This window comes from Tenrec ecaudatus, chromosome 6 (genome assembly GCF_050624435.1).
Source record: "Tenrec ecaudatus isolate mTenEca1 chromosome 6, mTenEca1.hap1, whole genome shotgun sequence".
Taxonomy (NCBI): Eukaryota; Metazoa; Chordata; class Mammalia; order Afrosoricida; family Tenrecidae; genus Tenrec; species Tenrec ecaudatus.
The window spans coordinates 161558160-161584648 of NC_134535.1; the positions used below are offsets into that span (position 1 = coordinate 161558160).

The window sequence follows — 26489 nt, forward strand, 5'->3', positions numbered from 1 at the left end:
TGGATCTGGAGGTAGGCACTCCAGGGGGTGCTGCTGAGTGAGATCGCTGAGATGCTGAGGTTAATGTATAAATGCTTGGCTATATAAATAAATGCGTGGCTGTGCTGACTGATTTCTCTCTCTCTCTCTCTCTCTCTCTCTCTCTCTCTCTCTCTCTCTCTCTCTCACACACACACACACACACACACACACACACACAATTGTAGGAGGCATTTTAGAAATGGTAGATATTATGAGCCAGAGGAAGATGAGACTATGTGCTCTGGTCAAGAGTTACAGTCGTAAGAAACCCTAGAGAACAATTCACTCTACGCCATAGGGTGCCTAGGGGTGAGTCTGAGCCCCGGAGCAGTGGGTGGTAGTGATAGATATGATGAAAACACTGACTTAGCCCTTGGAGAGAGCACACAGCGTTTTTATCATTTCATAGCAATTCATAGAGAAGAGGCTTAAAAGAGCAGCATGCGTATATTTGTCCCTCTCACCTGAGACTCAAAGCTACTTTCAGAATAAGCCTTAACCATAGCAGAGGCCTTAACAGAAAGAATAGTAGCTTAAGTCCTGTCTGACTGACTAAACTGTTAACAAGGGAGTGGGTGGCTGTCAGCTAGAAATACCTGATGAATAGCTGTTTCAAGGTTGCTGAATTTAGATAATTTCAAGGTCAGCAGTTTGAAACCACCAGCTAATGTGCAGGAGAAAGACGAGACTTTCTATGTCCATCAAGAGTTACTGTCATGAACACTCACAGGTGGTTCTACCCTGTTCTGTAGAGTGACTACGAATCAGAATAGATTTGATGGCAGTGAGTTTTTTGAAAAGTATTCCAAATGCATTTTCTTAGGGGAAAAATGTTCCCACTACTTGCCACCGTGTTCTATTTGACTCCAGGTGGAGAGGTAAATAGGAACTGGGTACTTTTGAGCCTTAGACTTGACCTTGGACAAGCCCTGCAAACCCAAACCCACTGTCATTGAGTTGATTCTGACTCCCAGCGACCCTGTATAGAGTTTCCAAGAGTGTATCTCTGTGTGGGAACAGACAGCCTCATCTTTCTCCTAAAGAATGGCTGGTAGATTTGAACCACCAATCTTGTCATTAGCAGCCAATGTTTATAGCCCCCGGTACCAGCAGGACACCTCTGTACAAACCCCAATCGCCTCGACTTCTATTCTTATTGTCAATATGAAAGAGTAGTTGTTACATACTTAATTGTAGGAATTGCTGACTTGTAGCCTCTGAGTAAGGCATTTAAAGCAACAGGTGCAGTCCTGCAGAGATTTCCCAGAGCAGTTTTTCATTCTATAAAGAAGGAACTAGGGCCACAAGTGGGACTCCTGGCAACCCCAAGTCTTTCAGAGTAGAACATAACATTTTCAAGAGCAGTAGAACTTAAGATCTTTCTCAATAGGTCTTTTGAGGGCCTTCTTCATGGCACCGCTAGGTGGGTTCCCATCACCAACCTTTTGGTTCGTAACCTGGCACATATCCATTTGTGCTGCTCACAGACACCAGAAAATCATCGAATAATTAACCCTTGAGGGTTTGAACATGACTCAGACTAAACCAATTGGTGTTACACGCTGCCAAGAAAAGAGTTCTGGATATGGGAAACTCATAGAGGAACCATTGTGAAAGACTAGCATATCGTGGAATCTTTAGCGTCTCAGAGTAAGATGACATCCTTGATCTGCTTTCTCAGAAATAAATTTCCCTAGCTATTTCAGTTTAGAAATTCTAAAATGTTGTAAATGCTAAAAAAAAAGATAGAGGCATTTGTTTCTAATGTACAAGTGTGTTCCTTTAGGGGTTGAATTGTTGCAGTATTTTGCACTTAGTGTAAATATTATTTTATATTAACAATACCACTCAGGGATCAAAATATATATATTATTCCTTGGGCTGATATTTTGAAATCTGAGATTTACAACCCACCAGTGGATTATGAAATTAATTTGGTGGACATTTATCAGTAATTTTTAACTTAAAATAGAATACAATAGAAATATCATATTTTAATACAAGCAAAAGTTGTTCCATGAAACATATTTCATGTGTGTGTGTGCGTATACTAAGGTGCAATGTAAAATGTACTTCTTATGATAGACCACAGACAAAAAGGGTTGAAAAAAAACACTGTAATCAGCTATGGCCCAGTAGGTTATTTTAAAATATATTGGTCAAATCCTGTGCATAGATATATTTTAAACCCAAAGTCCTAAAATATTCACTAGAAAGTGGAATTTTTCCCACTGACCTTATAAATAGCTCATAATTTAAAAAAATTATAAGAAAATTAAATATATATAGATATATAAATATATAGATATAGTCTCAAACCAGAACAGTGATGAAGAAATTGTATCAATGCTGTTGTTTTTACTAAACCCATTTATCCCCAGCTGAGGACATGTTAGTCATTTGGATACAATCGAAATTAACCTGTAGATGCAAAATATACTTATTAATTTTTATTTTATCTGAAATGTCTAATGTTTAAACACAGTTTTCTTTTTAATCTTTTTGGGGGGATTCACATAGGTTTTATCTGTCTCTGTTTTTATATTTCAGTATTCTCTGATAACCGATGCAACCTATGGCTTCATTTCTCATCCTCCACATGATTTTTTGGGGGGGATAGATTAACACTACAAATATTTTCCTCAATAGTAAAGCACAAAATCAATAAAAAGAAAGACAGGAGGTAAGAGGATGTTCCAAAGAGAATATTCAAAATAATGAATCTAAATTCAAGCTTTCCAGTCAAATGGTGCTAGTCTATTGACTTCAGACATAAATCTTCCTGTATTTTACTCAAATAGCAAACATTATGTATAAATACTCATGGCAGTAGCAGTCGAGAAATCAAATGACATATTAAATTGGGAAATATGCGTAGCAAGAAAAGTATTAAAGAGCAACTATGTCTCTTTGAGGACTAATGTGCGCCTGACCCCAATTTTTCAAAGGCCTCATATTTATGGGAATCTCGGACAATGAATAAAGAAGGTTGGAGATGTGTTTCAATTATAATGTTGGTGAAGAATGCTAGTATACCATGCACTGCCATAAAAACAAACAAATTGGTTTTGGAAGACGCACAGCTGGATTGCTCCTTGGAAGTAAGGTTAGAGAGACTCAGTCTTCCATGCTATGGACATGTTGTCAGGAGGAACTGGTTCCTGGAGATGCCTGGGGAAGACCATCATGGCTTGTAAAGTAAAGGGTCAGTAAAGGGTCAACTCCACAAGGCGAGTTGGCATAATGCTTGCCACAAAGGGATCAACCGTCAACAACCATTGTGAAGATGGCACAGGACCAAGCCCTGTTTCATTCTGTTGTGCACAGCATCACTACAAACAATAACCCACAGAATGACACCCTCTAAGACCATGTAGTGCATGCCAGTTTTCATGGCTAATCTCGACAATGTAGTTATCTATTAAAATAATTCAATATTATAGACCGGGTATTAGAGTTGATAGCTGATCAGCCTGTTTTATGATAGTCAAAAATGAATATAATTTATGCATCACATCACAGATAGCAGTCTAATTTATGATTTCTTTAGGCTTTAGTTCACAGTTGGCTTTAAACCATCTTTAATAGATTTTTCTATCAAACTCAATCTAATTCTATACAATTGAATGTACTTAGGCACCATCTAGCACAAAAACATAGTTACCCAAAGCTGTTATTATGATTTTTCTCCCAAATAACTTTTCCCTAAAGTTCTCATGAATTAACCATCATCTCGTGGGACAAGTCAGTCAACTGGCATAACAGTTCACAAAGATAATGTTCTACATCCTGGTGCATGAACAGCATCTGGGATCTTAAAAGCAGACATCTAAGCTATCGCTGCTGGTTTACAACAGGGAATCAAGGAAACCAGATCTCAAAGAAGAAATTCATGAGACTAGCAGCCCTATAAACCATGGAGTATTCTAGCCTAGGATCAGAAGAACTTGACAATTATCTAGCCTGAGCCCACTACTGACTGCTGGGACCAGGGACACCATAGAAAACCCTCCATATTGTGGGAGATAAATATTGGACCAAACTCAAATTCCCACAAATGACCAAACTTACTAATCTCATAGAGACTAGAGAAATCTCCTCCCACTCCACAAAACTATCACTCTAAATGCCCTCTGAACTTGGCACTAAAGCCACGCACAGAGGTCTCCTTTCAACCAAATGATAGAATGGTCTATTAAAAAAAAGTAACACCCATGAGGAGTAAGCTCCTTAAAATAGTCTACTATATTAAATCAAATGGTCAACATTTACTGACAGCAAAGGTGAATAGGCAAGGAGAAGTTGGGAGGCTAGATAAATGGAAACAGAACAAACAGAAGGGAAATAATGAGAATGCAGACACACTGTGAAAATCATAGCCAATGTTGGGGAACAATTTGTACAAACATAGTAGATGGGAACTTAGCTTGCTTTGGAAACTTTCACCTAAAACACAGTAGAATTTTCAAAGGCACATAAAATGCTCCCAAGTTTACTAACTACTAAGAATCTGTTTACATTGTGCTTCTTTAGCCCTCTTATAAACAATAGGAGTATGGAAAATGTCAATGGCTTAAACTGCATTTCTGTGAATTTCTAAAATAATGTTCAAATACCACATGAAAAAACAGATTTGCTTGCATCGACACAAGATGGAAAATACTATCTTTACGTTTTCTTAACATGTCTTTCCAGCAGTTCCTAACAGAATCTCTACAAACTGAGTTGGCAATGCAGGCTATCTTAAGATAACTAAATACGAGTATATTTCCCCAGTTTGTTTATGCTTTAAAAACAGTCACAGGCAGGATAGCAGCCATCATCAAGCAAGATGTCACAGCAGTTGGTTTAAACCACTTCAAGTCCACTCATAAAACTTAAAGTCCCCCCCCCAAGCAAATGGGGGCATTTTCCATTTGGCTACATTATTTAATGATAGTGTCATATTTGCCTGATGGAGAGACTCTGGGGCACTTGTTTCTTATGTGCAGGGGATAGAGAGCGTGGTACTTGCTGCCAGAGAAGGTGCTCTAGGTAATCTGATGCACTATCATCCTTCATCAACGCCTGGCTGGGTAAGGAAAGCCTATGCCCAGTCCAATCCTACAAAAGAGCCCTCACTTCTGAACCAGTAACAACCAAACGACTGAAGTTCTTAATCTTCCACCGACTGACTGCACAACCTCAACCTCCGTCCATGGTTTTCAAGAAAACAGTGCCAGCCTTAAAAGAAAGGCTGTTGGGAAGCTAGTTCTTAATCTTCCACCGACTGACTGCACAACCTCAACCTCCGTCCATGGTTTTCAAGAAAACAGTGCCAGCCTTAAAAGAAAGGCTGTTGGGAAGCTAGGAATTTGGGTTGCGGAATGGAAATTAGCCACGGGGGCTCTTATGAGTTCTTCATCATAGATAAATGCTGAGGAAGCTAAAGAGAATTTTGTGAGTTCAAAACAAAGGAGCAAGCACCCCGGTCGTGCTGTTGGGTAGGCATTCCTCTGTAATCTCAAGGTCTGCAGCTGAAACCTGCCCCCAGGAGGGAAAGATGAGGCTGCCTGCTTCTGTAAATTACGGCCATGGAAACATGCTGTAGGCTTGCTATGAATTGGAAGGGACTCAATGGCAGCGGATTTGTTTTGTTAAGTCTAGGTTTTTTAAAGCAATTTTTTATTGTAAATTAGGCGAGGATTTATATTTCAGATCAACTTTGTCTTCTAATCATGCTCCCCTTGAAAACTCTAAAATGATTTGTTAATCATAAGTGATGCTTCAGTAAAATACAGCAGATTAGCCTAGCTATTTGTTTATTTATTTATTTATTTTTAATTTTTTTTTAACCTAGCTCTTTTTAATTTAATTTAACAAACGGATTCTTTTATGCCATGGAACCCAAATTATTTATAACTGATGTTTTAAAATAAGTTGTTTTTTTTTAGCATCATTTTAGGAAATCTTATTTGGATGAAAATAACATTGACATTATGATGTCATGCTTTTAAAGTGCCAGTAAGACTTTGCTTATATAAATAATTGGAATTAATCCAAATGCATGCATAATTTTAGAAGGAATGTAGATTCTTATCCACAGTCTAAATGGAGTAAAAAAGGAAAAGGATTTCCTTGCATGTGGAACATATATACTATTCTTCTTCCACAACCTTTATTTAAAGCTAACGGAGATTTTTTTAGTGGCACACAATTTTTCACAAATTATCAACTTTTTAAAATAAGTGAGATATTTACCAATCATGCTAGTCATTTATTAGGTTGAAAATTCCTAATAGTAATAGGCTGTAAACTTTTGTGTATAAACCTTTGAAGGCTGAAATTAAATTTTCCCCTAGTAGATATTTTATAGAGCTTAATAAATCTCTTTATGTAATGAAAAAATATTAATTAGGTAAGTCAGCCAAACATCTGAGCACTAATCAATACCTACCTTACTTTCATTAGTAAGTGATGTTGGCCAATTTACTTAGGTTTTGTGCCTCAGTTTCCTTAGGTACACTTACTAAGTTGTAGTGTGAATGATCTAAAAGTTACAAAATCTATTAAACCAAAGGTATTTTGAGGAGAAGAAAACATGGAAAAGTATGATTGAGTTTTGTTGTTTGATTGCCCTGTTAGGTCCCTCAAAAGTGTTAGTTGTTGACTAGAGATGTCTGCATTTGAAACTACCTATAAAGAGGAAGACCAAATCTATTAAAATTAAAACATTAAACACTGTCATAGAGTTAACTTCTATTCATATAGGGTTCTCAAGGTTTCAAATCTTTCTGGGATCAGATAGCCTCATCTTTGTTCCATGGAGTAGCTGGTGGGTTTGAATTGTTGCTCTTGAGCTTAGCAGTCCAAGGCTTACCCAACCGTATCAACAGATCAAAATCTATTAACAGTCATTAAAGTTTTCAGATAGGGGCTCATGGTCACCGCAAGATCTCCCAGTGGTAATAATGGTAAAAAATGGGCAGCAGACTTAGGCTTGCTGCCTGACATATTGTCCGAAGCCGAGCACGGGCACACCCAGGATTGTGTGTGTGTGTGTGTGTGTGCATTTATCCTTTCGTAGGCACTGTCCTCCAGGAAGGGTTTGGTCCTGGTGGTGCAGATAATCAACATATAGCCTCTGCCTGAGAACACCTTGGTGAGCTGCTCTATGAAGATTAGAACCAAGGAACCCCTATGGGGCAGTCCTACTCTGTCACATAGCATCAAGGAACCCCTATGGGGCAGTCCTACTCTGTCACATAGCATCAAGGAACCCCTATGGGGCAGTCCTACTCTGTCACATAGCCAAGGAACCCCTATGGGGCAGTCCTACTCTGTCGCATAGCCAAGGAACCCCTATGGGGCAGTCCTTCTCTGTCGCATAGCCAATGACTGCAGGGAGTGGCGTCTGCCCTGATGATCCATTCCCAGACCACACACACTGTCGTGTATAGGGGGATGAATAATCCACTGAAGGTGATGAAGAAGACGACCTGTTTTAATGAGTGGATTGTAGGCCACCAACCTGGGGTCGAGTCTATATCAGTTCATGAAGGGTGCCATGCTTTCACAATTGTGTGTATCTGAAAGCCGGAAACACAAGTGCCGAGACAACAATATCGTTACTGTTGTGAAGGCAGACTTCGGGGAGAGATGTATATCTTAATCTGGGACAGCTGTGAGTATCTTCCCTGACTAATCTCAGTTATTCCCAGAGCAAACTCACATATAATAGGACCTTGGATTTACAAAGCATCTAAGTAATTCAAATAGCAAATCACATACATCCTGAGAATCTATGAGCACTTTCTTTAATAATGGCAATAGAGTTGGCCTATATTTCTATAATTTCCTTTTTTCAAGAGTGTTTTAAATTCTATACCATTATCTAAATAAATGACACTATCAATAGAATGGCCTTATGCCCCATTATGATTGGATGCTCCCTAACATAAAATGATAATGATGTTTATAAAGTGAATGAGAGACATACATAAATCATGGACATATAAATGGATTTGGGGCTCACACTAATGCTAGCCCCGATCTACGAATAATTAGTTCTCATGACATGGCCATGCTTGGTGCTCACCCTCATGAAGAAATCGTGAGGATATGGGACACGGGTGCTCCTGTAAATTGTGGTAAAGAAACACGATAGTGTCTGGCAGGCAGAACGAATAGAACCTGGGATCTTAAAGGTTTGCCTTGCAACAAGCAGTCAGCAAAATGAGATCAATTCAGTCCACAGGGAAGACACACACAGCCTTTGTGGCCCAAGGATTGTGAATAATAAAACCCAAATCCGAAGGACGAAACGGTATCAGAGCTTAAACTGTGAACACTTGGTTTGCAGAAGTCTAAGGATGAGAAGGAAAGCCCTAATTCCAGTAGCTGGGTCCTTACGTGGATTAAGTCTCCAGCGAGTCTCTTCTGACCATTTTAAAGTTGTTGGGAAAGATATGACAAAATAATAATCTATAAATTATCAAGTGCTCATGAGGGAAGGGGAGTGGGGAGGGAGGGGGAAAAAAGAGGACCTGATGCAAAGGACTTAAGTGGAGAGCAAATGCTTTGAAAATGATTAGGGCAAAGAATGTACAGATGTGCTTTATAAAATTGATCTATGTATATGTATGGATTGTGATAAGAGTTATATGAGCCCCTAATAAAATGTTTTAAAAAAAAAGTTGTTTCCATTAAAAAAAAAACTGAAGAGGCAATACATGTGAATTAAGCATCTAGTGGAAGCCCAGAGATGTCAGTAGTCCTGCTCACGCGCAGTGCATTGGAAAGTGAATATTGCAGATGCAGTTACGTTAAAATTTAACACCTTATCATGTGATCTTCCCTTTTGATTCATTTTAAATTTGCTCTAGTTGTTAATATTTTTTGCTTTCTTTTCAGTTGAGGTTTCTCTCTGCTTTAGTTATTGCCGTTGGTGTTTTGGTTTTGTATGCTTTTCTGCATGTGAAATCTATAGAGACCGTCATTGGAGTTTGGGAGGAGGGCAGGAGGGGTTGGGTGGAAATGGGGAGTTAATAACAGTGAGCACAGGAAAGAAGAAAATGCTCTAAAATGGACTGTGGGTGATGATTGCACAGCTCTTCTTGATACGATTGAATGATTGAATTGTGTGATATGCGAATGTGATATGCCAATGAAACTGCCTTCAATGGTAATCTCAAGTAATGGATGCGCAGTCTAAAGTCTTTGGAAAATTGTCCTTGTTAGGAGCTATTGAGCCAGTTCCAACTCAGAGTGCCCCTTGTACAACAGAAGGACACATTACCTGGTCCTCCCCATCCTCACAATCATTCTTATAGTTGAGCCCATTTTTGTAGCCACTGTGTCAATCCATCCTGGCAAAGGTCTTCCTCGTTTTTTGCTGCCCTTCTACTTTACACGCCTGGTGTCTTTGCCAAGGGAATGGTCTCTTTTGCTAATGTGTTCAAAGTACACCAGACAAATTCTCAGAAAATATTGCCCCAAAATAAATAGTACATAGGGAATTTTTTTCCATAGGGGAATTTAAAAATCATTTTATTAGGGGCTCATACAACTCTTATCACAATCCATACATGCATCAATTGTGTAAAGTACATTTGTACATTCATTGCCCTCATCCTTCTCAAAACATATGCTCTCCACCTAAGCCTCTGGCATCTGTTCCTCATTTTCCCCTCCCTCCCCTCTCTCCTTTCCCCTCTCCCTCATGAACCCTTGATAATTTATAAATTATTATTTTGCCAGATCTTTCCCTGTCCGACGTTTCCCTTCACCCACTTTTCTGTTGTCTGTTCCCCAGGGAGGAGGTCACATGTAGATCCTTGTAATTGGTTCCCCTTTCCAACCCATCCTCCCACCACCCTCCCAGTATCGCTGCTCACACCACTGGTCCTGAAGGGATCATCTGCCCTGGATTCCCTGTATTTCCAGCAGCTCCTATCTGTACCAGTGTACATCCTCTGGTCTAGCTAGATTTGTAAGGTAGAATTGGGATCATGATAGTGGGTGGGTGGGGGAGAATTTCGGAACTAGAGGAAAGTTTTATGTTTCATTGTTGCTATATTACACCAGGGAAGTTTTTAAAGAACACCAAGAACTGACAAATGGTCAGAAAGTTCTGGTGTTCTTTATAACCATGCTGTTTTGATCAGGAGAAACTAAATGAGATTCTCTTCTTACATGTTTTGTTTTTTCGTTTTTTAACATGGGGGGTGGGGTGGGAGGTACTATAAGCATGGTCACACAACGTTATTATAGGCTACACTGACGTTCCAGGAAGGAGACAGTACCCTGCAGGACATATTAAAAAACAGGACCCACATAAGAAAGGAACACATTGAGTTAATCTGTTAAAGTGCTGCATGACTCTCAGGGGGAAGCTCTTGATCTGACTGTCACTGTGGGTTGAGAAATGTGTCTATGCATATCTGAAAGGTCACTGTGGGGTTTTTGTTTTCAGGAAAGACTAGGATTACTAAACCTGGACAGCATGTCATATTTCAGTCAAGATATTCTTCAGCCATTTTCCCTCTAAATTAATAAAAGGCACCAGGAACCAATACAGTTCATACACACTGGGGACTTTGAATGGCAGTCCTTGTTTCTTTATTTCCCTAACTCAGACAATTGAAGACTGAAGTAATTTAAGTTTAAATTAACTGCTTCCTGGGCAAAACTAGCATTTGAATATGCCTTAAAGTATATCCAGAATTTAACTTCCTCTATCTCCTTCCATAAGGAACAGTGGTGCTGTGGTTGAATGCTGGACTGCTCACCACATTGGGGGTGATTCAAATTCATGAGAACCTCAGAGGTACAAAGAGGAGACTGTCTTCTTGGAAGTCCTAGGAACAGTTCGACTTTGTCCTATAGGGTTGCATAGAGTTGAACTTGATTCCATGGCAGGGTATAGGTTATATCTCTCAGGCTCAAGTTCAACTCCTGCCTCACCTGCCTTATCCCCATAGGACGCACAGTTAAAACCAAAGTGAAACAACCCACATCTTCATTTAGAATCATCCAACAACTCAGAGAATATTAGGGAAGCAAATTCTATTCGAAACAGAGTTTGTACATCAATGTGTATGCCCACTGCTGCTGCATTTGAGTGGATCCCAGCTCATTACAAGCCTCTCTAAGGTTTCTGAGACTGCAATCTTGTAGGAGCAGACAGCATCATCCTTCTCCCTAGGAGCAATTTGTGGGTACGAATTGTCAGTCTTGTGGTTACCCGTCCAAAGCTTAACCCACGACACCATGAAGGCAGGCATTGTGCATGGCAAGTTGGCCAGCTTTTATCATTTTGTTATGTTTCAGACTTCTCCCCTCTGTGTTTCCCCTTCATTCATTACTCCAGCCAATGCTGTCACTTTGCTATACTATCCCCAAGAGATTCCACCGCAGAATATTTGTATTTTGGGGTGACATTCCTGAAACACTCTGTCACTGCGGTGTCTTCCCTTATTCCGTCAGTCTTCCTCTAATGATGACCCGGAGCTCTTCTCTGCCTATTCAATTGGATGTTGCATCTTGCCCAAGCTTTCCTAATCCCCTGCTGGGTTTTTTGTTTGTTTGTTTTGTTTTTCACCATTAAAAATTATAGTCATTTAATGAACTTAATCCTGTAAGTATAATAATAATATACTTAACATACATAGAATAATATAATATACACTCTATCCTTGAAACATTTGCGAATGGAGATCAAAGATTTCAGCCTTCAGTGTGGATTACAACTCAATGTAGAGAAGACCAGAATGCTATGAGCTAGACCAGTAGGTAGCATCATAATAAACAGAGAATGATTGAAGTTGTCAAGGATTTCACCTTGCTTGGCACCACAAGCAAGGCTCATGGAAGCAGCAGTCCAAAGATCAAACGGCACATTGCATTGGGTAAAGCTGACGCACGAGACTTCTTTAAAGGGTTGAAAAGCAAGAACGTTACTTTGAGAACTAAGATCTGCCTGATCCAAGTGAATAAGGAAGACCAAAGAAGAACTGATGCATTTGAATGGTGGTGCTGGAGAAGTATATTGAAAGTACCACGGACTGACAAAAGGACAAGCAAATCTGTTTTGGAAGAAGTACAGCCCAAATGCCCCTTAAAGGCAAGAATGGTGAGACTTCTTCCATATTTCTGACATATTCAGGAGAGACCAGTTCCTAAAGGACATCATACTTGGTATGTAAAAAACGAGGCAGTGAAAAGGAGGAAGACCTTGGACAAGATGGACTGATGTAGTAGCTGCTTCGCTGGGCTCAAGCGTAAGAACAGTTGTGAGACTGGCACAGGACCACTCAGTGTTTCATGAGGTCGTACATAGGGTTGTGATGAGTTGCAACCAACTCAACAGCACCTGACAACAACACAATATTGTTAGGCTTTGAACTGCCTGGAAAGCAGTTCAAATGCATCTCCTCCCATAAGGATTTGCAGAGCCTTGGGAACCCTATAGAGTGTGGGTCTGAATTGCAATGGGCTTAGTGGCATTGAGTCTGCAGTGAGCATACTCTCCTTAAGGGACCCAGTGGCACAGTGGTTAAAATGCTCAGCTGCTTAACCCAAAGACTGACAGTGTGAATCAACCAACTCCCTCATGGGAGAAAGATGTCGTCATCTGCTTTTATCAAGATGTATGGACCTGAGAAGCCTATGAGATATATAGTCTACTTTTCTACAGGCTTGCTGTGAGCCCAAAGGAACCCAACAGTCATGGGTTGGGTTTGGGTTTGGATCTTTTCCTTAAGGATCCCTGTTGGCACAGTGGGGAAGCCATTGGCTTCGAATAGAGGGATCAGCAGTTCAAAATTACGAGCCACACAGCAGGAGAAAGATGGGGCAGTTTGCTTCCTTAAAGATTACAGCCTTGGAAATCCTATGGGGCAGTTCTATACTGCCTGAGGGGGTCCCTATGTGTCAGAAGCAGCGCCTATGCAACTGGTATACTTTCCAAATTTGAATGTCAACAACCCCCCCCCCCCCCACACACAAGCCTGGTATGACCTTCCCAAGGAGGCGGGGTGTTTTTGGGTGTTGGTTACCTAGCCCAGCACTGGAACAGTGCATCGGATAGATACTTACAGGGATCCAAGAAATATGCTGAATGAGAGAATAATGTGAAATCAGTTTCCAAGAGGCACAAAAGTTATCTAAATGTATCTCCTATGATACCATAACACAATATATAAAGCACCTTTACATTGTATATTATCTATCTACTCTATTGTCAGTTAATGTCTATTAAAGATATTTCTAAAAATGACCTTCCCAGGTCCAAGAACATGGGCAAGGTACTTCAGATATTTGCATTCTGTGAAAATGTGATCCCGATGGCAGCAGAGCCTCTGTCTTACTCATCACTGTACTTTAGGCACTGAGATGACCCTGAGCATGATGCTGGCACTCCAGAATCACTTGCTGGATGAATGAGTAACCAATGCATCTCAACTAATGACTACTGTACTACTCAGTGATTTGTTCCTTTAACTCTCAGTTAAGGGCTTTCTGTGAACTCAAGAAGTTTTTTTAGGAAGGAATGGTATTTGAAGAAAGCTCTAACATAATCAAACTTACCATGATGCTCGGGCCAAGGTCCACTGAAACTTGCTACTAGAATATCTCAAAAAATAACATTTTCTCTTCTCTCCTGGCATTACTACTATGTTAAAGGAATGTTGAGAGGGAAAGAAACTTTTTTTTTAACCATGTGCAGTTATTTTCTGGATATTTACTTGCATGTCTGTACCCTAGAACAGCGGTTCTCAACTTCTGGGTTGCGACCCCTTTGAGGGTCAAAAGACCCTTTCACAGGGGTAGCCTGCTTCATAACAGTAGCAAAATTACAGTTATGAAGTAGCAATAAAAATAATGTGATGGTTGGGGGGGGTCACCATAACATCAGGAACTCTATTAAAAGGTTGCAGTGAGTTACTTAGTTTATTATGCCAACCTGACTGATAAACACATGTGGAGTTAATTGAAGGGAAGTGGGATAAATGGCTCAGTGAGCCTCACCTTTCTGGTTATCGAGTCTTTTGCTTTTTGATGGTTGGAACAGGGTGCAGCTGCCTTAGCCAGTTCCCTGCTTCAGCTGGCAAGGCTCACTTCCTGCAAGATATCCCCGAGGAGAAGCCACATTGACCTACCCCGATGTAGTCCTGGGTGCTGAAGCAGCCGTATGGAAACCCCTGTCAGCGCTGAGATGCTTACACATTCACTGATTCAGCTTTCCTCCTGCAGTCGGCATCATAGTGTGTGTTTTGTGAGATGGAGGAGGAGTTTGTGGCTTGGTGTCGGACATATGGGCTAATGTTGGGCTTGTGGCCTGGGGCAGCACTGGGCATGGATGTTTTCTTGATGTGCACTTACCCTTTATATAAAACTCTCTCTTATACATATGAGTTTCTGTAGATTTGTTTCTTTAGAGTACCCAAATTAACACACATGGCATTACAAAGGTTGAGAACCACTGCCATAGAAGAAACTCTAGGAGTGAGGAGCACTGATAAGCACACCCATTAGTGACTATGAATATGACTGATGGAGGACTATTCACTTCATAAAAGTAAAGATAAAATGAAATCCAAGAGTTCCCTTCTAGAAGTGGCAGATGTGAACGATCTCAGTAAAGACATAAAATAAGACGACAGAGAAGGCTTCACCAGACATGTCTTGGCATGAACCAAAGGAGCTAAGACAAGACAGCCTCTGTTTCATTGTTGAGGAAATATGGAAGGATGTATCTTATTAAGGAAAAATAACTCATTTTTATGGATAGATATCATATCAATTGAATGAGGACCAGCTGGTAAACTTACCCATCATTGTTAACATCTGACACTGCAACGGTGTATCCAAAATATGATGCCATCTGCAAGAGAAAACCATCAGGTGACATATTTTGCATTCATAAAATCATTTTCCACATCATACCTCTCAATTACCTCTGAAAGATTCATCTCATGGAAGCCCTTTGTTCCTCTCTGAAATTTATAGACTTGGACTTGGATAAAGTCTTCTAGTCATTTATTCCAGCCCTTGACCGGATGCATAATTTCCCCCTCAGTGTCCCTGACATCTGCTTGTACATCCTCTACAGCTCTTCAACAATCAACCCATTCAATTTCTGGACAAAATTACAAGAACACTCTTTGCTAAATCTGACCCTTCTGTAAATCTAGTCTTCAAGCCTACCTACTTCCACAATGTTGAGCCGCACAGAATAGAATAAATCTGATTCCACTTCCTTTAATGTCTCATGGAACTATTTTCGGTGGCATCGTCATCCTGACCCCTCTTTCCGTAGGATAACACGTTATCAAAGAGTAGAGAATAACAGATGTGTGTTCATAAGAACAAAGCGAAATGCACTTAACTGCCATAGGTTGGGTACTTTATTTATACGACTGAATTTTGAGAGGAACCACATCTTGATAATACTTCATATTGCATTAATATCTTTTCCATAACATAATCTAACCAGCATAACATAATTTCCCTAAATTATATCTGGAGTTTGTTCTGTTTCTTTAAGCTATTTTTTAAGGACTTTTCATCATTTTAGATTTGGTCCATAGTTTCAGGTACCCAACATTCATTGCTTCCATGTTCTGCCATCCATTGGCTTAGCTGACTCAGTCTCCTGCTGTCCACTAACAGTAACAGCCTGTGACCCACTTGAAAGTGCTGTACGGAGGGGAGTAGCATTTGTCTTTTTGTTCGCGCTTACATTTTCTCTGCCTGGACAATACAAGACTGTTATATAATCCAGCACACATCATATCAAAATAGCCTTATAACTCCATATTTCTCACAAGAGCGTCATGAGGGGTATTATGGAGCATTACAGAGTAATGAGCAGGCTGAAGCCCCAAGTTTTGGAAATAAATGTCAAAAAGCACTCTGTTCACTAAAAACCCTGCTAGTCAGACTTTCCTGTTTATTTCCTGTTTATCTATAGTTAGGTGTTCAGTATGTGGGGAATCTGAAATCATGATCTGGAAGACCAATTGCAACTTCTCACTCAACTCACTGCCCTTGAGTAGATTCTGGCTTATAGTGACCATATAGGGCAAGGTAGAACCTACGGGTTTCTTCTGATTCTGTAACTCTTCATAGGAGTAGAAAGCCTCATCTTTCTCCTATGTAGCAGATGCTGGTTTCAAACTGAGGACCTCGTGGCCAGCAACCCAACATATGACCATGAAGCCAATCTTGACAAGGTTCAAAATGAAGGTCATTAGAAGCTCAGCATCAGCAGTGAGAAGGGAAAATTGGTTGACTAGAGAAACAAATTAACCCAGGAATGGCTTCCTTAGATGGCTCCATAATCAGTGTTATTGTTTTCATTTTTAAAGGAAAACTGGAAAGACTACAATGTCCAGGATAATCTAGGGTAGTGGATGAAGTATGACTTCATATCCTATTAGGCCAGGAAAATGACAACATTCTGTTTTTAGGCAACAGATCTATTCTTTTGTGTATGCATGTGTTTGTGTGTACGCACGTGTGTGTGCATGTACGCGTGTACTCGTGCACTTTATTTATTTTAAAGATCATTTCACTGGGGGCTCTTATAACAATCCATACATCAATGGTATCAAGTATATTTGTACATATGTTGCCATCATTATTTTCTAAACATTTACTTCCTATTTGAACCATTGGTATAAGCTCCTTTTTTTCCCCTTCCCTCCCTCACCTTCCACCCTCACGACTCCTTGATCAATTATACATTATTATTATTTTCATATCTTACAACGACTACTCTCTCCCTTCCCTCGTGGTTTCTGTTGTTCCTCCCCCTAAGGGGTGGTAGTGGTTATGTGTCGGTCCTTGTGATCGGTTCCCCCTTCCTCCCCTCTTTTTCCCACTTTCCCTTACCCTCCTGGTATTGGTACTTCCATTTCTGCTCCTGAGGGGTTTATCTGATTTGGATCCCATGTGTCATCGGCTCTTATCTGTACCAGTGTACATGCATGCTCCAGTTTATCCTGCAGTGAAAGGCAGGACTGGGGTCATGATAGTGGGGTGGGTGCATGGGTAAGGAGTTCTCAAGGAACCAGAGAAATATAGGACCTCAGTCAGTGGCAGTGGGTAGAGAAGCAATATCCAGATCCTGGAGGAAATGACCAGAACTTCATAGCCTGGTCAAACCTTCATAGCCTGCTGGGAAGTACAGGAATGCTCCAGTATCCAGGAGGAAGCCAAGCAGAAGGCCACGCTCATCCATTCTGGCCAGTACAGTGGATCTGGGAATCACTGCTGTCTCAGAGGGGTGCGAGCTCCCCAGAGCTCCCCACCAGTGTCTGCCTTACAACAGGATGGTTTATAGATCCGACTGGTTAGTTCTTCTGAGGAGCATATCCTGTCTTCCTGGTCATTTTGGCTCAGTGGCTACTCACTGGGGAGTCTATCGGTTCAATGTATAAGAATCTGTAAATGTATAGACCAGCTAAAAACCTGTCGGCTAATCTTATGTGACAAGTTAACTAGACAATCATGCCCAGTTGTTTGGTCACAGTAGTCTAGATCTGATGAAGAAATGATCTGTGATTAGCATTTAAATGTCCCCCCACATCCATGAGTACTGGTGAGTAGTTTGTAGTACATGGCTCTTACCATCATTCTCAGTGACTGCACACTGCCTCAGGTAGTCCGGGAATGCTATTTTATTTCCTAATTATTTATGAATATACTCAAGTATGAACCGACCCGAATATCAGCCAAGGCACCACAAAAACTGCATTAAAAATGTGCTGAAAAACTCAGCTTATACACGAGTGCATATGGTATTTACTTCACTACGATCCTCACTGATGCCACTCATGCCTTCTTACTTATGATCGTTAGATGTGGCACCTGACTATAGCCTGCCAACAGACTTATCTTTCTAACAAGAACAAGTGCTTGATTACCCAATGAGCAAGGTTAGCACGGGCTTACTTGTGCCTACCTACTAATCTGTGGTGAGCAGCTTCACATCTTGGATGTGGTGAAACCTATGTGAAATTGTTCCCTAGAGATTAATAAATAAGCACAAGTAAGCCTGCGCTGGTGTTACTTATTGGGCAACTGGCTCCCGACTAGAATACTGGATCTTCCCCGCTCTCTCAAAGAAAATGCCTGAAAAGGAACAGCACGCTCTGAAAGTCAGGTGCTTAACGTTGGCAGCTCCGGCTAAGTTTGAAATGTGCTCTTGTTTTGGAGTGTGAAGCGATTTTAAAAATAACTTAAAACAGAGTTACTCAGAAAAAAAGAGAAAACACTGCTACTATCAAGTGAACGTAGTCAAGGCAGTCCATATGTTTTCAAAATGAGCTGGGCCCTGGCTGCCCCTCTCTTCAGTAACTCTGTGGTCCTCAAACTCAGACCTCTACTTTTAGATTTATTTATTTTTTTTGGGAGACACTAAATTCTCTATGCGAGACAAAGAGAGAGGGGGAGAGGTAGAATGGAGAGGGAGGGAGAGAGACTTGATAATCACCTTGAAAAGATGATATAAACATGTGTTGAACCATCTGACAACCACTCATAGCTAGACGGCTTACTTGAATTTGGGCGTGTGCCATCTAGTTGGCATGGATGTGACTTTCCCTTGGGTTTGGAGAAAGGAACAGAGGCAGATTTCAACCCGGGGATGAATGCATTTCCTCTGACTGAAGGCCAAGGGATGCCATGGCTGGAATAAGTGCTTCCTCTATGCTTGTAACAGAGAGGAGTGGTGGGCAAATGGAGTCGCTGCAGGCCCCTTAATTCATTAATTTGTAAATTTAAATCAATTAATTCATGCGTGTATTCCCTCAAGAAAAAGTACTCATCATCTGGCACCTATCTCCTTGCTGAACATAATTCTGGCAGTACAAACGGAAGAATAGATTAAACAAAGTCCCTGCCTCCTTAGGACAAACTTGCTTATGGATGGCGTTTGACTAGCTATTGACCCCTATGACCCGAGTTTCACGGAGAGCAGCAATTCCGTGCAGCAAAGCAACAGTAGTTGTTCAAATTAATCATGACTGATTAATTCACTTGGCTAATTTAAGGTTTCTTGTTTACTAGCTTTCTTTGTATGGTAGGGTGTGGGGGACTTCAAAAAAGAGTATGGGGGAAAAGCTGCTATTTTTTCCTTATAATTTTTAAATCACATCTACAGTTTTGTTTGTAAAGAATCTTAGTTTCATAAGAACTATAAACACCAGAAGTTCATTGCTCTTAAATTATACTTCCTGTTTACAATGTTTTCACTAGACTTACAGAGCAACAATATATGCGTTGCTGAATTTCCCAAGACACAGCCTATGTCCATTGTGTTGTTGCTATGCACTATCAAGTTGATCGTGACTCACAGAGACCCTATATGACAAAGCAGAATTACAGGGGTTCTTATGTTGAAATCTTTACATCTCGAGATTTTTTCCCCCCTATGCAGCCACGGATGGATTGAAGCTGCTGCTCTTTTGGTTAGAGTCCAGCTGTTGAGCGCTTGATCATTGTATCACCAGCGCTCCTATGATCATTCTAGGCACATACGTTTGCTTACATGCACGCCTCATTGATAGGTTTCAGAAGAATCATACAGCTTTCATTTAATCGAAAGGAAGAGGAAGAGACTACAGAATTGAAAGGACATTTTTACAGCGGCTCTCATTTCTTGCGTTTCTTGTCAAGCACTCTGAAGTAACTAATAATTCTGGACTCCTTTCATTCCCTAAGAGAGGCTGGAAGCTAGATATTTCATTCTCATTTTGCAAGTGGGCTCAGAGAAGTTAAGTGACTCTCTTTGGGTCACATGATTCATACATGATTCATGAGGGGTATAGCGGTGACCTGAATCCTGCTCTGCCTACTCCCAAAGCCCAGACTCTGTCTTCAGGGCTCCTCCTCTGCTACCTATCTTAGCTGAGTGTTTTCACATATGTCAATACTCTTGAAACATCAGCACGAACCTGCTTCCCACTGCAATGAATCCACCCTCTTAAATAGGCTCATATGCCCTCCCCATTCTCAGCTCCTCCCTCTGTCTTTTGCTCATAGCTGGGTTGACCTTGCTGTTCCTCAGACATGCTTAGCTGGCCATGTAAAGGCCTTCTTTCAGCTGCTCTCTCTGCTGGAACATTCTAGACAAAATGGTATGGTGGCCTGTGTCTTGTCAGTCACACCTCAGCTCAGATGTTACCACTTTAAAGGTCTCCCTGAGCTTCTAAGAGCTCCCTGGCCATACAGCCCATGTTATATAAGTCTATTTTATTCATCATATCACCTCTAGTTGAAGTTATCAGGAGCATTTGTGTGTCAATGAACTTCCCCGTTCCCCCTCCTCCACTGTTGTGCAAGAGATGAGATTTTTGCCTGTCTTGCAGCACGGGGGTGGGGGGTGGGGGTAAAGTGTGGGGTGGCTAACAGCTGGTTCAAATCCACCAGCTGTTTCCTTTGCAGAAACATGAGGATGCCTGCTCTCATACAGATTTCCAGCCCTAGAAACCCGTATGGAGCAGATCGACTCTGCCCTACAGGGTCACACTGAGTCTGAATCAGTGGGGTGTGTACATACAGCTATATCCCTAGGACCTAGAAGAGTTTCTAGCACACACCTACAGCCATCGAGTCAGTGGTGACTCATAGTGACCCTACAGGACAAAGTAGAACTGTCTCATCGGGTTCACAAGGCTCACATCTTTATGAAGACAGACTGCCACCCTTTTCTCCTCCAGAGCGTCTGGTGCATTTTAATCCCCGTCCGTTCAGCAAGTAGTCAATTACCTAACCACTGTGTACTTGGAGCTTAATAAATATTTACTGCATGAATGAATTACATGCAAATTATCGTATACTATTAGTATAGGATGACTAGTAATGATTTGATGTTAAAATAGTTTTACCTGTTCGCCAGTGAAATTCTGTATATAGGTCATATCTGTAGAGTTAATGATTGAGACCTGGAATCATAGAAATTAGATGGGTTACATGATTGCATAGAAAAAAAGAGAGAATTTCTTTTAAACGGTGAATTAAATCCCTTGAATAAAAAAATTGTGACAGTTCACTGACACGTAAAACAACAGTGACAGTTGACTACATGTAAAAGAAAAAGTCAAGACCACAAGCATGATGTAAATGCTCACATTTTAAAAACCAATCAAACTTTCTGACATCATACATGCTTACTACTTCAAAATGGGAAAATAAATGCTGAAAACAGAAATCCGATAGTGAGTTGTTCACTTAATCATAATTTTTTCTCTAGATCTATTTCTACACTTGTGCTATTTTGAGAGACAAATAATTATGTATCTTTAGAGAAGACAAAAAGAGAAAAATGTAAAGGTTATCTGTATAGCAAAGCATTTCTTTCGATTCTATTCATCCAACTGCAAATCTATAAACATTATGTGTTCACTGGATTTCTTTAAGAAAGATAAAAATGATGCAAAATAAGTTTTTCATTTTCCGAAGCTTGCACCAGTAGTGGGTTGATTCGTGTCCTTGAAAAATCCACATCCACTGGAACACCTCAGATGTGACCTTATGTGGAAATAGGTTCGATATAATCAAAGATTTTGACATGTAATTATCATAGACTTCGGATGGTCCCTAAATCCCTTATGAAACTAAGGGACACACATATACACAGAGGTGAAGGCCATGTGAAGATGTAGGGCGAGATTATAGCTACCTTACAGTAAGCCTAAGAATGCCAGGAGCCACCTGATTGCCACAGAGTCAGTTCTCATACTGACCCTGCAGGCAGAGTAAAACTGTCTCTCTGGGTTTCGGAGGCTGTAATTATTTACAGGAGTGGAAAGCCTCATCTTTCTCCGTGGAGCAACTGCGAGGTTCAAACCGCTGACCTTGCTGTTAGCAGCTCAATGTGTAAAGTCCCACACCACCAGGGCTCCTCTGGGAACCACCAGAACCTGGAGACGGCAATGAAATCTCTCCTGGAATCATCACAAGACATTTGGCTCTGCTACCACTTTGTTTGCAGACTTCTGGTCTCCAGAACTGTGAGAGCCTAAACGTCTGTTATTTTAAGCCACTGAATTGTGGTTTGTTACTGCAGCCCAAGAAAGGAATCCATTAGTGAAATCATTATTAACGTTCTTATGTCTATTGCACAAGGTATATGAAGACGTTGATCCTACCAACAATGGTATCTTTGGAAATGATTTCTGGAACATGCACATGGACAGGAACAGGGCCCACATTCTTCATGTCACGCACTGTTGCTGCCCTGAAATTCTTAAGCATTTTTTAATAAAGGGTCTTGTGTTTTCATTTTGCAGCAGGACCCAAGTTTTGTGGATAATCCTGCACATGGATCAGAATGCATGTAATGTTGTTATTGCTCTTCTTTTTCACTTTAAAAATAATATTTTCTTGTGTTTTGAGTGAACGTGTATGCTGCAAATTAAGTTTTCATTTAACCATTTCCATCTGTATTGTTCCGTGGCATCGGTTACATTGTTCACATCATGTCAACATTCTCATTATTTCCATTCTAGTTGTTCTGTTTCTATTAATCTAGTGTCCCTGCGACATCCGAACACCCTAGCCTTCTTGCCTTTGCTTTAGGGCAGGTGCTGTTCATTTGGTCTCACACAGATAACTTTTTAAAGGAGAGCCCTTTCTTTTTAGAACCAGTGGGAGGGGCTCATGAGGGTCCCTCAGACTAAGGACATTGTAAAAGATGCAAAAGTAAAATTAACCCAAAGGCTTCTTTGCATAAACAAGAAAATAGCTTACAGTGCAGTCTCAGTACTCACATATCCAAAATTCTGGGCTCCTCTTGGAACTCCGGCAACCAGTTCTGGAGGGAAAGAAGACAGCCTTTCAGAGGGGCAATTACAGACATCTGTGACAGATCACAGCAGTACTGGGGGGAGTTGTGGCTGTACATTGGGCTGGTAACCACAAGGTCAACAGTTGGAAATCACCACCTTCTCCGAGGGAGAAAGACCAGACTTTCGATTTCCATTATGCTTGACAGCCTCAGAAACTCAGAGTCAGTTCTGCCCTGTCCTATCAGACCGATTTGAGTTGGACTTGATTTGATAGCAGTGAGTTGAGCTAACAGAGCATTGGCAAACATGGGGTCTATTTATTGTGGAAAATACGATATGTAACTAAACATGGGCCATTTCAACATGCTTCACGTGTCATAACATGATGATTGCGTTCACCATCTTGTGCCCCCATCACCCCTTCTGTTGCCAAATTGCTTCTACACGATGTTGCTGTTAGTCCATTCCAACTGACGGCCACCCTGTGGATTGCAGGAGCGAATTGCTCAGTGGGGTTTTCTAGGCTGTAGGATCACCGGGCATTGTTCTTCCACAGTGCCAGTAGGTGGGTTTGGGCTGCCAATATGTCAGTTACTAGCTAAGGGCAAAACATTTGCATCACCCAGAAATCTTCCCCATCACACAGAGGGCTATAAACTTGAGGTCCGTGTTTTGTATTTGCTTTTTCACGTGTTACTCATTTGCTTCCTCTCAAGTCAATCAAAGAAGAGCAATGCAGCAAACTGCTGTCATGGAGTCGATTCTTACTCATCATGACCCTATAGGACCATGACTTGTGGGTTTCCAAGATTGTGAATTTTTGCGGGAGTAGAAATCCTTATCTTTCCCTAGAAGAGCAGGTGGTGGTTTCAAACTGTTGACCTTGCAGTTGCAGTTAGCAGCCCAACAGGCAACCCACTATGCCACCAGGACTCAGACAAGCAAAAAAACTGTACTTTGAGATGCCTGTGCCCATTCCGCCCTGACAGGAGTTTGCATCTAAAACATAGGCCTGTCTTCTCAGGTCAACACCTAAGTTTGAGGTTAAACCTTGTCCCTGATTTGCCCAGCTTTCATTCTGGTGACATCGTTCATATCTGTCTCAAAAGTGCAGCTCCTGCCACAATATGTTCTAATCGCTTTGCTATAGCAAAAAGTTGAGGAGCCCTGATCATGCAGTGGCTACTTGGGCGCTTGCTGGAAGACCTGCAGCATGAACTCACCAGCTGCTTCCTCAGCGGAAGATGCGGCAGTATCCTTTCAGGAGTATACTCTTAGAAGCCCTGTGACACAACCCTACTCTCTCCTTTGAGCTGGCTGTGAGTTGGAATTGATTTGACAGACATGGACTTGGGTTGGTGAGGAAAACGCCCCATATCTTAACTGATTCCTGCCTGGCCAGCTGGCACTCTCTGGGCCAGCAGGACTCAGGACTAACCTGCCAGCCAAAGACACCCAAGAAGGAAGTGTCAGGAACAAAGGGGGCAACTCCTGGGGAAAGCGCAGCTCATTCCAAAGGAGCTTCATTGCAGTGATCTGATTTTAGGTTGGGAAGCAACCAAACTGCAGGCTGGTTTCAGTCTTGGGTCTGCCATGTACTTGAGAGGAGTCTTTATGAATGTCTTCCAGTCACTTGCAATATGTACCAGTTGGCATTGGTGATTGTCCAAGATCTCTCTAGCGCTCACTTTCTCAGTTTTCCTTACAAAGCTCTGGTGGCACCATGATTAAGGCACACTTGCTAACTGAAGGAATCCACAAAGTGACTTTGTAGGAGAAAGGTCTGGTGATCAGTTCCCATAAAGATCACAGCCAAGAAAGCCCTGAGGGGTAGGTTGACGCTCTCAGGAGTACCTAGAGGGGAGAAAAACTAGGCAGGAACATCGTACAGGGAGTGCTACAGTTGAGATGAGAGGGAATGGTGATTTCCTGAGGTTAGACAGTGAAGGCCTATGTAAGAAGGTGGTGTTGGGGCAAATACTGAGATTACCTGGGTACAGTATATTCAGGTAGAGAGAAGAGTAAGTACAAATACTGAAGTAGGAGTGTGCTGGGCTTGGAGTAGAAGGAGTGAGCCGTAAAGAAGTAGAAGAGCGGTTCTCAACCTGTGGGTCACGACCCCTTTGGGGGGTTGAATGACCCTTTCACAAGGGTCACCTTAGACCATCAAAAACCACACAAATATTTCATAGCACATAATTACATATTGTTTTGTGATGAATCACTTTGCTTCCATTATGTCTAATTCTGTTCACTTTGTAACAACAAAAATACATCTTGCCTATCAGATATTTACATGAAGATTCAGGACAGTAGCAAAGTGACAGTGATGAAGTAGCAAAGAAAATAATTGTATGGTTGGGGGTCACCACCACATGAGGAACTGTATTAAGGAGTCACGGCATTAGGGAGCTTGAGAACCACTGGAGTAGAAGATGAGGTCAAAGAAATCCGAAGGCAAATGCTTACAGCTTTCTAGACCACTTTGAAGACTTGAGTTGTAGCCTGACTATGTTGGGAAACCAATGCAAGGGAAAGAGTCACATAATTTGACTAATTGAAAAAAAACCAACTTTTCTGGGTTTAGATAGACTCTAGGAGAGCAAAGCTGCTTGTGGGCAGACCAATGATGGGCGAATGCAGTAACAGATGATAAGAGTGTGAATCAGACTAGAAATTCTAGAGAAGGTCAGACGTAGACAGATTCGGGCTGTGTCTTGAGAGTTTTTCATTTTATCACAATAAAACACAAACAAGCAAACAAAAAAAAAAATCACCATGTGTTCATCATCAAGCGAGTTAGTCAGAGTCCAAAGCTGTGGGTGGACTCCATCCAACCGCCAGCCTTCAGTTCGCAGTCAAGCATGCTTAACTCTGTGCACCCCTGCAGGATCCCTTGTTATAGATAGTATAAATAATATTTAAAGCCATGCTACTGCATGAGGCCACCAAAAGGGATCTCACAGAAGAAAAAGCCCCCAGATTTAGTCCTTGGGCATTCTCATGTTAAGAAGCGAGGAAGATTGCTGAGAAATCATTCAAGGCCATCAAGGAGTAGTAGGCCGTGTCTGGCAGGCAAGTGAGGAAAGGAGGAGGGAGTGATCAACTACGCTTCCTACTCCTGCTTGGCAAGGAAGATGAGCTACATGGAGCTGACTCTCAAGAGTGGTAGGGATACAGTGCAAGTGGAGCAGCTTTCAAAGAATGGGAGCAGAGGAGAGGAAGACAAAGTACAGGCAGATATTAGACCGCAGATCTTCAAAGCAGAGAGATAGAGGTAGGAGCTGGTGAGGGAAACACGAAAAAACACCTTCTTTTAAATGGGAGAAATAACATTATACTTGTACACTGGTGGGACTAGTGCTGCAGAGGGTGAGAACGGTTGACAGGATGAAATAAAGGGGTGATACGGGTTGGCATCCTGTCTCTGAGTCATAAGAGAGAGATTATTCAGATCCACAGCAAAGAAGAGAGACCTGCCTTCAACGGTAGCACAAACATGCAGTTCATCTACAGTAATGGGAGAAAAAGTGGAGTATGATCTCATGGAATAAAAAAGAATCCGTCAGTTGGGGAAGCTACAGGAACCAGTAATATATGACCCAATCTTTATTTGGGATGGATTTAAGTCTCCTGGGAAAAAAATCAACCATTGGAATTGATTGGTTTCAGGATCAGGCATGCAAAGTA

General features: G+C 41.3%; 1 protein-coding gene across 1 annotated transcript in view; it reads right to left on the reverse strand.

The window, feature by feature from the left end:
* The window catches only part of ITGA8 (integrin subunit alpha 8), a 242237-nt gene that overhangs the window by 149744 nt on the left and 66004 nt on the right, over positions 1-26489 (reverse strand). The window contains exons 9-11 of the mRNA XM_075552439.1: positions 22782-22825; positions 20898-20954; positions 14835-14887 (exon numbers count right to left, since the gene is read on the reverse strand). Of these exons, the coding sequence (XP_075408554.1) occupies positions 14835-14887; positions 20898-20954; positions 22782-22825 (154 nt within the window). The remainder of the gene's footprint in view (positions 1-14834; positions 14888-20897; positions 20955-22781; positions 22826-26489) is intronic.